General features: G+C 35.9%; 2 protein-coding genes across 11 annotated transcripts in view; one reads left to right on the forward strand and one right to left on the reverse strand.

Moving 5' to 3' along the window:
* The window catches only part of RCBTB1 (RCC1 and BTB domain containing protein 1), a 67,372-nt gene extending 56,263 nt beyond the window's left edge, over positions 1-11,109 (forward strand). For all 3 annotated transcript variants that reach the window (XM_045821419.1, XM_045821417.1, XM_045821420.1), the window contains exon 12: positions 8,924-11,109. In XM_045821419.1, the coding sequence (XP_045677375.1) occupies positions 8,924-9,064 (141 nt within the window). In that variant the 3' untranslated portion in view covers positions 9,065-11,109. The remainder of the gene's footprint in view (positions 1-8,923) is intronic.
* LOC123807501 (histone-lysine N-methyltransferase SETDB2-like) overlaps positions 10,818-15,754 on the reverse strand; it is a 125,795-nt gene continuing 120,858 nt past the window's right edge. For 6 of the 8 annotated variants that reach the window (XM_045821409.1, XM_045821407.1, XM_045821411.1 and 3 more), the window contains one exon: positions 10,818-13,772. In XM_045821409.1, the coding sequence (XP_045677365.1) occupies positions 13,618-13,772 (155 nt within the window). In that variant the 3' untranslated portion in view covers positions 10,818-13,617. The remainder of the gene's footprint in view (positions 13,773-15,754) is intronic. The other 2 variants (XR_006783658.1, XR_006783657.1) reach the window with 1 other exon arrangement.

Consider the following 15,754-nt stretch of genomic DNA (forward strand, 5'->3'; position numbering starts at 1 on the left):
AGCATATTTTAGTTCATCAAGGTCAGCATTTATATATATTTTTAAGACTCACTTTGCTGTCTCCCCTGCCACCCTGTCATTAGCCATGGATGCCATATGGTTTGTATCTGTATGCTCTGAAATTCTATCATTGTCTAATTATAACACATTATTCATGAGTGAAGAACTTGTTTGGGACTCTTCTTTGTTTTGCACAATTGGATTCTTTTGGGAATCATGGATTTATGGAGAGTCTGTGAATGAAGGGGCTTTTGGGAGTCTGAAATTTTGTTTATATGCATTTTCTTTTTTTCTTTTTCTCCTTTTTTTTTAGAGAGAGGGAGAGAAACATCAATTTGTTGTTTCACTTATTTATGCATTCATTAGTTGATTCTTATGTGTGCCCTGATTGGGAATTGAACTCTCAACCTGGGTGTATCAGGACAGCACTCTAACCAACTGGGCTACCTGGCCAGGGCCTTATGTGCACTTTTTTGAAGTTAAGAACCAAAGCATCGTCAGATTGTAAGCTCCTCATGAGCAGGAACTGGATCTTACTCATCTGCGTATCCTACAGGGCCTGGCACATAGTGGGTTTGGGATGATAAATGTTTGTTGAACCACCTGAAGGGAGCTTTAGGCTGGTATTTTACAAATTCATAGGGAATAACAGGTAGAGAGCAGTAGTCTTGGAGTTCAAGATGTCTAGTTAGGATATTTACCCTAAGTGGTACAATTTGTCTGTTCTTATAAGTATTTTGTCATCACATGATGAGATAATACCTGGTATCAGGGAATTTACTAAACACTGCAAAGTTCTGCACTGTGGCCTTGGAGATGGGTGGAGGACAGACTTCATTTTTAAGCAATTAGGAATCAAAGTGGACCATTATGTCTTCTATTTTCAAATGTATCCTATTTTTATTTGAAATTATATTATGATTATAAATATTTGATAAGGCCAAATATAGGTGATGTTTTCTGTAGCCCTTTCAACAGATGGAATAATGATCAAAGCATATATTTTTTTAAAGATTTAACTTATATACTTTTTAGAGAGGGTTGGGGAGGAAGAAAGAGAGTGAATCATCAATGTGTGGTTGCATGCCCCCTTTTGAGGACCTGGCCTGCAACCCAGGCATGTACCTTGACTAGGAATAGAATCTGTGACCATTTGGTTTTCAGACTGGCACTCAATCCACTGAGCCACACCAGCTAGGGCCAAAGGATATTTCTAATGATAATTAGAAGTATAGTTTTTTCCCCTACCCTTTGATACCATGAGCTTCTTTATAGGAAATGCTATTTTATTATTTCATTTTTTTTCTTTTTATTGAATTAATTGGAGGTGATACTGGTTAACAAAATGAAACTGGTATCGGGTGCATGATTCCATAACATGTCATCTTTACATTGTATTGTGTGTTCACCACACAAGTCAAGTCTTCTTCCATCACCATTTATACCTCCATGCCCTCCTATACCTACCCTTGCTCTGCCTCTGGCAGTCACCACACCATTGTCTATTCATGAGTTTTTCGCTTCATTTTTCCTTTCAGCTCAATCATTCCACCTCCGCAGCTGGCCCCCAAACCTTCCAACCCTCCCTCCCTACAGCTATCAGTCTTTTCTCTATAAGTCTGTCTCTATGTTGCTTATTCCTTTTGTTCATTAGATTCCACATATGAGTGAAATCATATGGTATTGTCTTTTTCTTACTGTCTTATTTCACTTAGTATTTTGCTGTCCAGGGCCATCCATGCTGTTGCAAAGGTTAAGATTGCCTTCTATTTTATGGCTGAGTAGTATTCCATTGCATAAATGTACCACAGCTTTTTTTGTCTACTCATCTACTAATGGGCACTTGGGCTGCTTCCAAATCTTGACTGTTGTAAATAATGCTGCAATGAACACAGGTGTGCATATATTCTTTTGAATTCGAGTTTCAGATTTCTTCAGATAAATTCACAGAAGTGGAGTTGCCAGATCACCAGGCAATTCTATTTTTAATTTTTTGAGGTAACTCCATACTGCTTTCCACATTGGCTGCACCAGTTGCATTCCCACCGCCAGTGCTGAGGGTTACCTTTTCTCCACATTCTTGCCAACACTTGTTTGTTGTTTGTTGATTTACTGATGATAGCTACTTCTGACAGTGTGAAGTGATATCTCACTGTGGTTTTAATTTGCAAGAAATGCTATTTCTTTAGACTTAATTTATACCCTATGATATAATTTTAAATTGGCCAGTGTCTTTTCTCTCCAATTGGTGATTGATTTTAGAATCTTTTCTGTGTTCCTCTATATTCCTTCTCACTGCTAGTGAGTTCCAAATTCTTGGGATAGGCTGTAGCTGGCTAAAACCACCTGGACAGAGGCAAACATTTTGGCTGTAGGAGTTGGAAATTTCTTTCTCACTTCCAGCCAATGTGCACCTCAGAAAGTTTACAGAAAAAAATCTTATGTCAGCTGATCATTTCCTTGATTAGTTTTCTTTTTTTTAATTTTCAGTATAAACACATTAAAAACTATTATTTGAGACCACAAATGCATGTGGTCCCTCAGAGTCTACTACAGTATGAGCATATACTTAGTATTCAAAAATAAACATCAAGTTAAAAGAATAAATGAATCCATTTGAAACACCTAATCACAAAGCTGTGCTTATTAAAAAAGCTTTTAAAAAACTCTACCAACATATTTAATATAGAAAATTAGAAAATAGAAGACAAAAATAATCACTTCTTTTAATGATTTTTTCTTTTGTTTTTAATATATTTTATTGATTATGCTACTACAGTTGTCCCATTTCCCACCTTTATTCCCCTCCACCTTGTACACTACCTCCCACCCACATTTCCCTCCTTTAGTTCAAGTCCGTGGGTCATACATATAAATTCTTTGGCTTCTACATTTCCTATACTATTGTATGCTCCCTCTGTCTGTATTCTACCTACCATTTATGCTACTTATTCTTTGTACCTTTTCCCCCTCTCTCCCTGTGCCACTCCCCGGATGATAACCCTCTATGTGATCTCCATTTCTGTGATTCTGTTCCTATTCTAGTTGTTTGCTTACTTTCTTTTAGGTTTGGTTGTTAATAGCTGAGTTTGTTGTCATTTTACTGTTCACATTTTTTATCTTTTTCTTAGGTAAGTCCCTTTAACACTTCATATAATAAGGGCTTGGCAATGATGAATTCCTTTAACTTGACCTTATCTGGGAGGCACTTTATCTGTTCATCCATTCTAAATAATAGCTTTGCTGGATAGAGTGATCTTGGAATACTTCTTTCCAGCTCTTTCTTGCCTGCAAGGTTTGTTTTGAGAAATCAGCTGACAGTCTTATGGAAACTCCTTTGTAGGTAACTGTCTCCTTTTCTCTTGCTGCTTTTAAGATTCCTTATCTTTAATCTTGGGTAATGTAATTATGATGTGCCTTAGTGTGTGCTTCCTTGGGTTCCACTGCTTTGGGACTCCCTGAGCTTCCTGAACTTCCTGAAAGCCTGTTTCCTTTGCCCGATTGGGGAAGTTCCCTTTCACTATTTGTTCAAATAAATTTTCCATTTGTTGCTCTTCCTCTTCTCCTTCTGGCACCCCTATGATTCAGATATTGGAATGTTTAAAGTTGTCCCAGAGGTTCCAAAGCCTCTCCTCATTTTTTTGAATTCTTGTTTCTTCATTCTGTTCTGGTTGAATGTTTATTTTTTCCTTCTGCTCCAAACTGTTGATTTGAGTCCCAGTTTCCTTCCCATCACTGTTGGTTCCCTATTATTTCACTTGGCAGAGCCTTCATTTTTTCCTCTACTCTGCAATCATATTAAACCATTTCTGTGAGCACCCTGATTACCCATGTTTTGAACTGTGCATCTGATAGGTTGTCTATCTCTTCATCACTTAGTTGTATTTTTTTCTGGAGCTTTGATCTGTTCTTGCATTTTGGCCTTTTTGTCTTGTTGGGCCTCTTATGTAGTAAGGGTCAGAGCCTTAGGTTTTCACCAGGGCAGGGTAACCCTCATCCCTGCATTGTGACACTGGTGTGGGGGAGGGGTCCGAGAGGGACCAGTGCTGCTTGCTCTGCCCTTTGCTCGTTTTGAGTCACTTCCCCTGCCACCCACAATCAAATTGGGCCCTTCTGTTGATGATTCACAGGTAGGTGAGTTTGTGTATGTTCTAGAACCCTGTGGGTCTCCCCAATGAACTCTCCTGTAAGGCTGGAGGTTTCTCCTGCCACCTCAACCCTCACAGGTTTATTCAGTCAGAGGTTTTGAGCCTTTGTTTCCCTGCACTGGAACCCCAGGTTGCATGGTCTGTCTCACTCCCCAGTTTATCTGCACGCAAATGTGGGACCGCCCTATCCGCTAGCTGCTGCTTTGCCTACCCAGGTCCTCCAGCCTCTGCCTTGCTATAAGTCCTCTCCACATGGCTGTCCATCTCCACCCGTCCTACCAGTCTGGATGAATGATTCTTCTTAAATTCCTTGGTTGTCAGACTTCCATACAATTCAATTTTCTGGCAGTTCTTGTTGGTTTTTGTTTTTAAATTTGTTGTTGGCCTTTTGGTTTTGTGAGGAGGCACAGTGTATCTATCTACCTATGCCTCCATCTTGGCCAGAAGTCTGTTTTTTTGGTTTTGATAAGAGTTATATATTGAGTAATATACTTTTAGATTTTGTTTCCTTAATGCTATCAAATGTAGTAAGTGAATAAATGAAGTCTTTAGAATACAAAAATAAAACCCACTTACTATATCTCTTAGTTGATAGGATGCTACTACTAAGCCAGTTGAAATTAACTGCAAAAACTATTATTTTTCAGCTTAACTTTGGGATACTAGATGACTTTTCCTTCATTCTGTGGGTTGATATGTGAGAAGACGGAGACTACCTGCTTCTCACATTTCTTTCCTTTTCTATAAATGTTATTGTTGTTCCTCCATACTTCCTTTGACAGGATAATTTTGAAGCAAATATACACAAATAAAAGCAACAAAAATGTATTGATCGATACTTATGAAGAGTTTTGAAAGTAGCTAACTCTTGTGGAGCCCTTACATTATGAATACATTGTCAAAACTGTCTAAATTTTAACAAAGTGAAACAGGACTTGGAGAAGAAGCACTTAAGTATTTCTCTAGCACAAATCCAAATAAATTCTGACATCAAGGGAGAAAATGGAGTAAAATATTGTCTCAGGATAGTTTTGTGTCACATTATAAAAAATTTGAAATGCTTCTATTTATACTGTTTCAGTAAATTTTTGTTTTCTCTGTATATTTGAACTTTAGGAGAAACAGTTGGGAAGAATTATTTGTTTAACCAAATTAGAGAACTTTCCAGAAAATTCTACTTGTTAAGCAACTTATGTCTTAGAATTTTGTTCTTGTTGGTAAGCCATAAATATAAGCCCAGAAATCTAATCCCAAAATTGGTTTGGGATGTGATATTGGAAAACTTTGTGCTGAACTCAGGTGGTCAGCATTTTTTATTCTTTCTGAGGGCCAAGTTATCTATGATCAGTAGATTGTAAATATTTTTTGAGTAATGAGAGAAAGCACCTTTATTTTTTCATATAGTTAGATATTTAAGTACATTCTAAAAAAAAAAATAAAACCCACTTCAATCTGGAATATTTTGTACTTGATATATTATAAAATGAATTATAGACAACAGTTTTGGGGGTTTTCTATTATAATTATTTTAACAAGTTTAGACAGAGGTGTGACTCACCATATCTTGCAAAACTGAATGTGTCTCAAGGTTGGCTTGTGACACAGAATAACAACTTGTTTTCAGAATATATATAATGACTGAAATAATTAAGTCAAATGTTTAAAAATTTGGAATGATGGTACTTCCTTTTTACCCAGCAAGTCCACTTCTGTGATTATACCCTAAGAATCCTGAAACACCAATTCAAAAGAACTTATGCACACCTATGTTCATAGCAGCATTATTTATAATAGCCAAGTGTCGGAAACAGCCTCAGTGCCTATAAGTAAATGAGTGGATCAAAAAACCATGGTACATTTACACAATGGAATATTACACAGTAGGAAAAAAAAAAGAAGAAACTCCTACCTTTGTGATAGCATGGATGGAACTGGAGAATATTATGCTAAATGAAGTAAGCCAGGTAGTGAAAGACAAATACTGTATGATCTCACCTATAAGAGGAACTTAATCAGCAAAACAAACAAATGAGCAAAATAGAACCAGAGGCATGGAAACAAGGAACAGATTGACAGTAAACAGAGGAGGAGAGAGGGGTAAGGATGGAAAGGAGAGTAGTCCAGGCACATGTATGAAAAACTCATGGGAATGGACAATAGGGTGGGGGTTGATGGTGGGAACAAGAGGTAGGATGGACAGAAGAGAACAAAGGGGGAAAATTGGGACAACTATAATAGAACAACAATAAAATATTTAATTAAAAATTTTGGTGTGAAATTATAAATTATTTCAGATAGCAGTTTTAAATTTTGATCTTCCTTACTAATTACAACAAGTATTTTACAATGTTTGCTTTAGAACCCCTTTCTAATAATTTCACCACAAATTGTCATAAACATGGACTTTAGCTTCTAAAATACCAACAACACTGCATTAGACCTTGAATCTCCCACTTCCTTATTCCATGGACTTTGAGAAAACTCTTTCATCCTGTCATGAATTTTGTTCATCTACTGGTCAAGTGATCATTCTTGTTCTTCTTGGAAATATTTTCTTTAAAGTCCAGCAGTCCTGTTATAATTGACATATCGGGTTGGGTAAAAGTTTCATTTTCTTTTGTAGGCAATTGAAGGTCTCTTCATTTGAAGAATGAAGTGAACAGATCACACAGGTTCTTATAGTATTTCAGAATTATCAGAAGGATGTTTATCTAATTCACACATCAGAGCAAACTGCATCAGGGCACTGGTTGCTGTGTGAATAGGCTTGGTTCTGCCAGTCTCAAAATTCATGCAAATAAACTTGAGGATTCCAGTTTCTCTTCAAGTGCATTCAATGCTTTCTTTTCCATAGATCTGCCTTCACCAAGATTTAGTTACTTATTTAAACAATGGATATTTAGAATATTTTCAGCATTCTCTAGATATTAATGTTTGAAACTGTTAAACATTGTTGAATACTGAGAAATCTCATGAACTGAAACTAATTGAAGGGGAAGGGAAGTGAGTTTGATGTATTTTTATTGATATGTAAACTGATTTGCACTTAGAAGTGCCATTTGTATTTTTATACTGTACAAAAAAGTTTTAAAGTTTATGCTTGAGGTAATCTGTAATTAGTAAACTGAAAAAACTCATTCCTCATACATACTACAAAGATCTTGTATTCCAAATTAGTTGACACAGAAGTGATAAAGGTTTTACAGTGCTAGAATTCAGTGCACTCTTCTTTCTCTTTGAATTTGAAATTATGTAACTAAAAGTATTTAAAGATCCTTATGTGATAGATTACATAGTTTGAAGAACTTTCTTGCTCATTCTGGCTATTTCTTCCTAAATTATGTGTAAATAAACTAGTTTTCTGTTGTTGATAAATAAGAGTGAAGTATGACTTATCTCCCTGTGGAATCTAATTTAGTCCCTAGAGCTATTTATTAACCCTTGAGTTAGAGTAACAAGAATAGTGCTTTTTCTTTAGTAATAATGTGAGAGAAAATGTTACATAATTTAACAGAGCTTTCAGCTGTACATTTATTCTGCCCACTGGGAATCTCTTATTAAAAATATTGATCCACAGATATGTTAACATTTTAATGCATTTTGAATTACCTATAAAATGAAACTCTGCAGCAGCTGGCTGATACACATTAAATGGGGTTTATCTCCTACTAGCTATATATCTCCAAGGTGTGGGGGTATCTTTCAGCTAGGAACAGAGGGACCCTTAGGATAAAGAAGTCCATGTTTTCAGAGGTCTGCATTGAGAAAGAAAAAAGGTGTGTGTCCATATGTTTGTGTGGGCCCTTCTCCACTCTGCCTAAAATTTTCATCTCATGGTGGCTGGAAATGTGAAACCAAGACCGTGCAGTTTAAATGTTGTTGAGTTCCTGGTTTGATAGAACTCTGGGTACCTTCACTAGATCCAGCCACATAATCAAGCTATTTGTGCTAAGAGCTTTTACTGGGACTTGTTTTTATATACTTAGTCTCTGTATATATTCCAGGTACCTACTTGACTTAATAAATATATGTTCCAACATACAAAGGAACAAACAACATTGTAGTAGAGTTTTGCTGGGGATGACAGGATGTATTAGCTAGACAGAAATAGATTTTTTAATTGTCTGGTCTACCACTTGAATATGTCACTTTTTTGAATGTTGGTAGTTGGTGATTTCCATTTGTCAGACTGAAAAAATATGTGATTATCTTTTTATATTAACCATCTGAGAAATTGGTGTGACAGAAATTGTGTATTAGTCTAGAAGGTATTGTTATTTAGGAGAACATGAAAGTGAAATTTTTTTAAACATGTCTATCACCTTAGGTTAACTACACCTCTTCATCACTCTTATTTCTTATAGTCTTCTCTTTAATCTAAATAACTCAAATCTTAATTCTTTTCTCTGACTTCTTGAATATGGCAAAACATATCATATGGACTAAAGTTGCTTTCAGCTTTTTAAAATAATCTCTTTAAGTATGACTAGACCATGTGGTAACCAAGAGGAAGCTTCCCCTCATAGATGGTGTGTGCATGTGCGTATGTTGAGTCAGATGAGATAGGGGACCAATTGCTGCTACTGTGTTGTGAGTAAATAGTACGTATTTTTGACACATACTTGTCCCCTGTTTGCCTAATTTGAGGTGTTTAGACTCAACTATCTTTTCTGGGGGAGGGCAAGATCCTTGGGGTGAGGGATATGGAGACAAGTAATTCAATTAAAATTAATAAAAAAAGGCCTTTTCTTTTTATTTTTGTTGTGTGTGTCCAGGATTTAGAAGAGTTCTGCTTTAAGTTTTGCATCAATCATTTGACGGAAGTTACACAGACTGCAGCATTTTGGCAAATGGATGGCCCTCTGCTAAAGGAATTCATTGCTAAAGCCAGTAAATGTGGAGCCTTTAAGAACTGAAGCCAAGGCTGCTGTGTTTTGTGTGAGACCTTTGGGACATTGGTGATGGTGTGTCCTTTGTGTTCCACTGGCAATATAATTCTGCAGGTAAAAAACCATCAGGTTCTTTTTTTTATATCTGAAACACAGTTCTCTGTGCAGGAATATATGAAGGATGTATGACTTTTCCTGAACCTACTTTAAACAATTCTTGTTTCCAGATACGTATATTTTAAATGTGACTATAGGTTTGACTGGAACTTTGTAAAGGCTGAAAGTTTAACTGATTATTTCTCTGTTTTTTATTAGGGGAATTTCTGAACTTGGAAAGGGGAAGTTTGTGACAATTTTCCTGGCTCATATACCAACAACCCTTTTGACACTAGGAGTCAGGATAGTTTGTGAATTGTGAGTTAGACATAAGAGGCCCCACCATAATTAAAGATGCTAACACTGGGGCTTGTCAAAGTGTTGCATTAGTTGCTAGTTCAACTGCCTTACTGTGAAGGAATAGTTGACATCTTTCGAGACTTTTATTTCTGCATTTGCACTATTGATGGACTTTTTCTTAATGGTTTATGATAATATTCAGTTTAGTCTGAGATAAATCTATTAATAGTTATGTAAAGATAAATTTCTAGATTAGCCAAGATTTCTCTTAAGACTTAAGCACATAAAGAGTAGTAATTTAAAACTGTCCATAAAAAGTTGTTAAGAGAAACTTTGGACAAAGGTAAGTATTTTATAAAATTAGAATCTCCACTATTATTTAATTATGTTTTATTAAAACTTGAGAACTCAAGTTTAAATTGCCCCTCACACATGCCTTTTCCTCTATAAGTGCCAATCATAAGAGGAAAAATGGCATTCAATATATCCTTGCCTCCCTAATTGTGGCTGTTAGATCATCAGGTCTGCTATGTCTGGACTTAATGGGATTTGTTTTTTATAGGTAAGCAAAACCCCTCACTGATTTGCTTATTTGAAACTTTGCTAGCTTTAACTTTTGATTTTCCTCTCCTTTTAATTGTGTTAGGTCTAATATTTAGCACAACTGAACCTTGGAAAGTGAACAAAATTATGGTTTTTTGGTTGTTTGGGGGGGCCTGGTTGTGAAGTGTTATTTGGTAGGTAAGAATATTTAACTCTTTTATGTGTCTGCTGAGTTTGCTTTATGAACAAAGCTTCATCTGCCCTCTGGCCCACTCTCATTTCCATTAGTAGGAGCTCTCTTAGTAAATTCCTTCCTGCTTAGAAGGTCCTCCCATCTGAACTTGGAGCCTACATACATTTTCAGAGCAAAATTAACAAGAAGGTGAAGATATGCAGCAATTACTTTTAGTAGTTTTTTTAAGTGTGTATGGTGGTGGCGGGTGGGAAGAGTGAGGGCCCAAATATAAGTATTCATTGATAGGTAAAATATATACAAACCTGAAGTCCCAGCCAGCTCTTTTCTTTGACCGTGTTGCAAGTGATTAAAGCCCAGTCATTAGTATTATTTCTGCACAAGAATTTTTCATACTGGTTGATACACAGTATTAGTTATGATGGATACTGTTTGTAACAATCACTGTTCTGTAGGCGTATGATCTGGACAAAACATGAACTTCGGTATGTTTACTATTGCTCTTACTTGAAACAAGAAATTTATAAAAAGCACAAATTAAAGTACTAGGTCCATTTCCATATATAGTTCATTCATTCAATAAATATTTACTGAGTTCCTAATATAGGTGAAGAAGCACTTCTTATATTACTAAGTAATTTGTATGAATGTGTATGTAGTGAAGTATTTCAAAATTACTTGTCTTTTTTTTTCTTTAAATAACTTATTTTTTTTTTACTTGGTTTTGTTGTTAATCCTAGAGGAGATAAAAACTGTTCTTTGAATTGCTTTTTTCATTTGTTGTAATAATGAAAGCCAAAGTATACATATTTCTTAAAATAGCCCTAAATGTACTCTTAAACTCCTTACTGGAACAATGTTTGATACTCTAATGTATAGGTTGTGTTTATGGAATATTTAGAATCACATACTAATAAATCAAGTAATCTGTTAAAACAGGCATTTGGTTGTGCCTCCTCCCCCAAATCAGTAATATACAGCCATAAAAAGGAAGGAAATTCTGACATGCTATAACTTTGATGAACCTTGATGAAATCATGCTAAATTAAAAAAGCCAGTCACAAAAGGACAAAGACTGTATGATTCCACTTAATATGAAATACCTAGAGTAGTCAAATTCAGAGTTAGAAATTACAGTTGTGGTTGCAGGGGACTTCAGGAAGAAGGAAATGGGGAGTTAATGTTTAATGGGTACAGAGTTAAGTTTTGCAAAATGAAGAGTTCTGTGGCTGGAGGGTGGTGATGGTAAAAACAATGTGAATTTCTTTAATGCTATAGAACTGCACTTAAACATGGTTAGCATGGGAAATTTTATGTGTATTTTGTAACAGGTTTTAAAAAATCAGTACTGAGTCCTAAGAGGTATCAGGCTAAAAACAGGTATCACCATGCACATGTCAACTAGTTCTCAACTACATACACACTCAACCCTATAGATCCTTTGATTTTATTCCTGCTGAAAGATAATACAGTTGAACTGTCATAGCAGAAAAATGGATCTGGATCCATTGGGGTACTTATAAATGAAGACATAGTCCCTGTCCTTAAGGAATGTATAAACTGTTAGGAGTTAACACAATAACGTTATTTGTAAACAGCTTTTCATGATAGTAAGAGAAAATCTCATAGAATTATGAGAAGTGTATCTGAAGATGTTTGTGCAGTGTAGGGGAAAACATAAAAGTGTCCTTTTAGCTCATTTCCAAAACAACAGTTAAGTGGCACAAGCAAAGGCTTACAGGTGGGGGCTAATGAGCCTTCCAGAGGTTAACCTAAGCAAGTTTGTTTGATTAGGATGGAGAAAAGCCAGGGTCTATTAGTTGGAAATACTGGCAAAGGGAGGGCGTGTGTGTGAGAACATTTATTTCTCATGGTGCCAGGCACCATGCCCAGTGCCACACATACATTTTTTTCATATGCACATTTTGTACCACAAGGTAGGCAGGATTAGGTGTAGATAGATTAAATAATTTGATTGAAGGTTTTCAGTAGTAAATGATATAGCTAAAGTACAAAGCCAGGTCTGTTTTAACAGTTTGTCTGATATTTGCCTACTTTATGACTGAAATTCTTTCCTGTGAATGACAGATTAAATTTGAAGGTGGAGAGACAAAGGTTTTCTTTAAAATAAAGATCATGTTGTCAAAACTATTACTCAGATAAGCTTTGCTATAGGATATAATGTCAGGGGAGGAAGTTGAATTACAGTTATCTTCTAGACCAAGGGAAATCTTTATTCAGCAGGTCTGGTATGGAGTTTTGGCTTTTATACTTTTTAAGTTGCCCAGGTGATTCTTATGTGCAGGCAAATAAATTGGAAAACCACCAATTTAGATTCTGTTCCTCCGGTAAGAATGACTTGGACTAGGGTGGCCTTTACAACAGGAATGGATACGTTGTTTCATCTACATGATATTCTTTCAACAGATACTTTTGAGTACTTATTACATGCCAGTTACAATACTGAGACTCAGATCAAATTCATTATGAATGAAATGTAGCATTATTGTGAATCAGGTTACTATAGTAAAAATTTAGAAATGTGAATGTGAGGTTTTCAGGGGTGAGACATGGTGGGGCATAAAAGTCTGAATTGTTTATTGTAAGGTTGAGAAAAATCTTAACTACCATTTTTTTATTCTTGCATATTCTCACTGATGTTCTTATTCAGAGTCCAGTTTTAAATTTCATTGTTTATTTTGAAGATGATGTATGCCTATGTGGTTACTGTGGCTGAAAAGAAATTTAAAAAAAAACAGACTTTGTGACAAGACAGGTACATTTGGTACAAGTAAAATAAAATATTCAAATTTATTATATCTTAGAGATATGGGCTAGAAATAGTCTCAAAAGATAAAAATAGTTTATACGTTTATTCAACAAACATTTTTCAAGCATGCTAGGTGCTGGGAATTTAATAGTGAGCAAACACTGAGCAGTGAGTTCCTACCCCCAGAGAGCTTATTCTCTACTAGTGTGATGTAAGATACAGTGGGTTATGAAGGGAAAGTACTCTAAGCTAGAATAAGTGGGAGAACTGGTATGAGATCTGTAGAAGGAGCAGTCAGAGAAAGGCAATAAGAGCACTTAGACTTCACAACAGGATTGCAAAAGGCCCTGGGGCTAGGAGCACCTGGTGTTACTGGAATCACCCTAGATCACTGGAGTAGGATAGTTGTAGGAGGTACTGTATCAAGAGAGGGTGGGAGAGATGGTATCCAATTTACTCTAGAATTTGAGAAACATTTTGTCAGAAAAGTGAGATAGTAAGTGGGAGGCAATAAACACCCACTTAGGCACGAAGAGATAAGAGCTAGTGAGGATTGAGATTTGCAGACCAGAGACATGAGAGGCCTTGTCCTAGAGATGTGCTACTTTCACAGCCTCGTCTCCAATTTTCAACCTGCTTGCAACTGTGCTGAATTCCTGGCCTAGGAAATAGTAATTCTTAAGAAGATAGAGAAGATACTGAAGTAGAACTTGACCTAAGGTCTCTATTTTCTTGAACAGAGCACAAGGTTTGTTTTAAGTCCTGAAGTAGCTTAATCTCTTCCTCCATCTGCTGCCGTTTTTCTTCAGATTGATGAATTTTTTTCTCTAATGCTATGATAAGAAGAAATAAAATGATTTCAGGTTACTCAGTAGTTTTATAAATAATGTACGATTTCTATTCCCCTTGCATTTTGCAAGAGCATAGTACACAGTGCTGTGCCCCAAAGGAAAAGATTCCAGGGTCTTGTGAAGAGGAACTGGTCCCTTTATGTCTTTGTTTCATAGAATTCTAGTATTTCATTGTACATAAAGCTGGTCATTAAATCTTTGAGATTTTGTACATTTATAGTAGAAGCAGTGCCTTTTGTATATCTTTGAAAACTTGAAAGCAGCAACTGTTTAACCTTCATACTAAACTAAATCCTTTTGTTGAAAGGTGATGATTGGAGAGAACATGTGGTTAGAATATCAAAAATAAGGGCAAATTTTTCATTAAAATGTATCCAATTTTTAATTTACATAAAAGCTTTTGATTTTATTTATTAATAGAATGACTTTTAATGTGGTAACTTAGGAAGATTATGCAGTGACAATGTCATTTTTTTAAAAACCTCAAAACTGAAGAATATTAATTCATACTTAATATTAGAACACCTGTATACCAGTAGGTAACTTTCAGAAACATTACAAAGGTTAAATTGAGCAAAAGTCTTCATCAGTTGGGGTATCAAAAGTTAAGCCTTTTAAATTGGTTCTCATGAGATTACAAAGTGTCTCCTCATGGTGACAAATACTACACATTGTAATCTATATACTCCCACTCACCCACCCAAGTAGTGACACGTGACATGTTCCAAAGATATAATTTTTATATGAAAAAGAAATAACCACAGATGAAAGTCTCCTACAAAATAAAGCCTTTTAGAAAAAGATTTTAAAGGCTGCTTTTAAAAACACACGGATATTCCCATAGGAGTATGTAGACATTCTCAAGACACTGTTAAAAGCGACACTATTTTTGGTAGATTTAAAAAAAAATTTCTGTTGATTATAAATGTAATACAAAATGCAAATAGAAATGTATGATATGAAAACAAAACTGAGAAAAGCTTATGTATATTGAGACAGGGACATGAACTAATGTTTTCTCCACAGAGAGAACCTATTGTCCTAATACCATTTGCTGGATAGACAGGTACATCATGGAAGAAGAATGTAGGTCACTGTATTTGTGACCTACAATGTCAGGGAAGCCATTTGCCAAAAATTCTGTGTGAATCTGACCCCCATTCCCACTGGGATGTGCAGTGCACATGCTGCCCAGCTGTATGTGGCAGCCTTGATGGAGAAGTCAGATCAGATTCTCAAGTAAGTGAAAATTTAGCCTGTTTTGAAGGCATCAAACAGTGACAAAAGGACCTACTCAGTAATGGTATTTTATAGAAAGTTCTCTGCCTCCATCAGGTTTTCTTCTTTTTCAAAAATGTTTTGGCTATTCTTGCTTATTTTTTGTTTGATAAGCTTTAATCAGTCACAACCCCCATCCCCATTGGATTTGCAGATTAATGTTGGGAGAATTGAAGTATGTGTATATCATACCAAGTGAAAGGAAGACAAGTGGCAGCTTGATTTGTCACAGCCTGGCTGCCTGAGGGCGGAGTCCAAAAGACTCTTCACCTGTTCCTGTTCATTCCTGAACATGGTGCCCAAATATTCTGCCATTTTGCAACCAATTTTTGTTGTTTCTACACAAAGTATTATATGTATATTAGAAAATGTGGCCCTGGCTGGTGTGGTTCAGTGGATTGAGCACCGGCTTACCAACTGAAAGGATACTGGCTCAATTCCCAGTCAGGACACATGCCTGGGTTGCATGCAGGCCAGGTTCTGAGCTGGGGGTGTATGAAAAGTGTATCTCTCTTGCACATTGATGTTTCTCTCCCTCTCTTCCTCCTTCTCTTCCCCTCTCTCAAACAAATAAAATCTTTTTAAAAAAGACCTCAGTTATCCAATTATTAAATATTTAAAAAGAAGAAAATGTGGAAAATACAACACAGTATTGAAGACAAAAGAATCACTATAATCCTGCTATC

Source organism: Phyllostomus hastatus, unplaced genomic scaffold (assembly GCF_019186645.2).
Source record: "Phyllostomus hastatus isolate PE091 unplaced genomic scaffold, TTU_PhHast_1.1 phas_scaffold_46, whole genome shotgun sequence".
Lineage (NCBI taxonomy): Eukaryota > Metazoa > Chordata > Mammalia > Chiroptera > Phyllostomidae > Phyllostomus > Phyllostomus hastatus.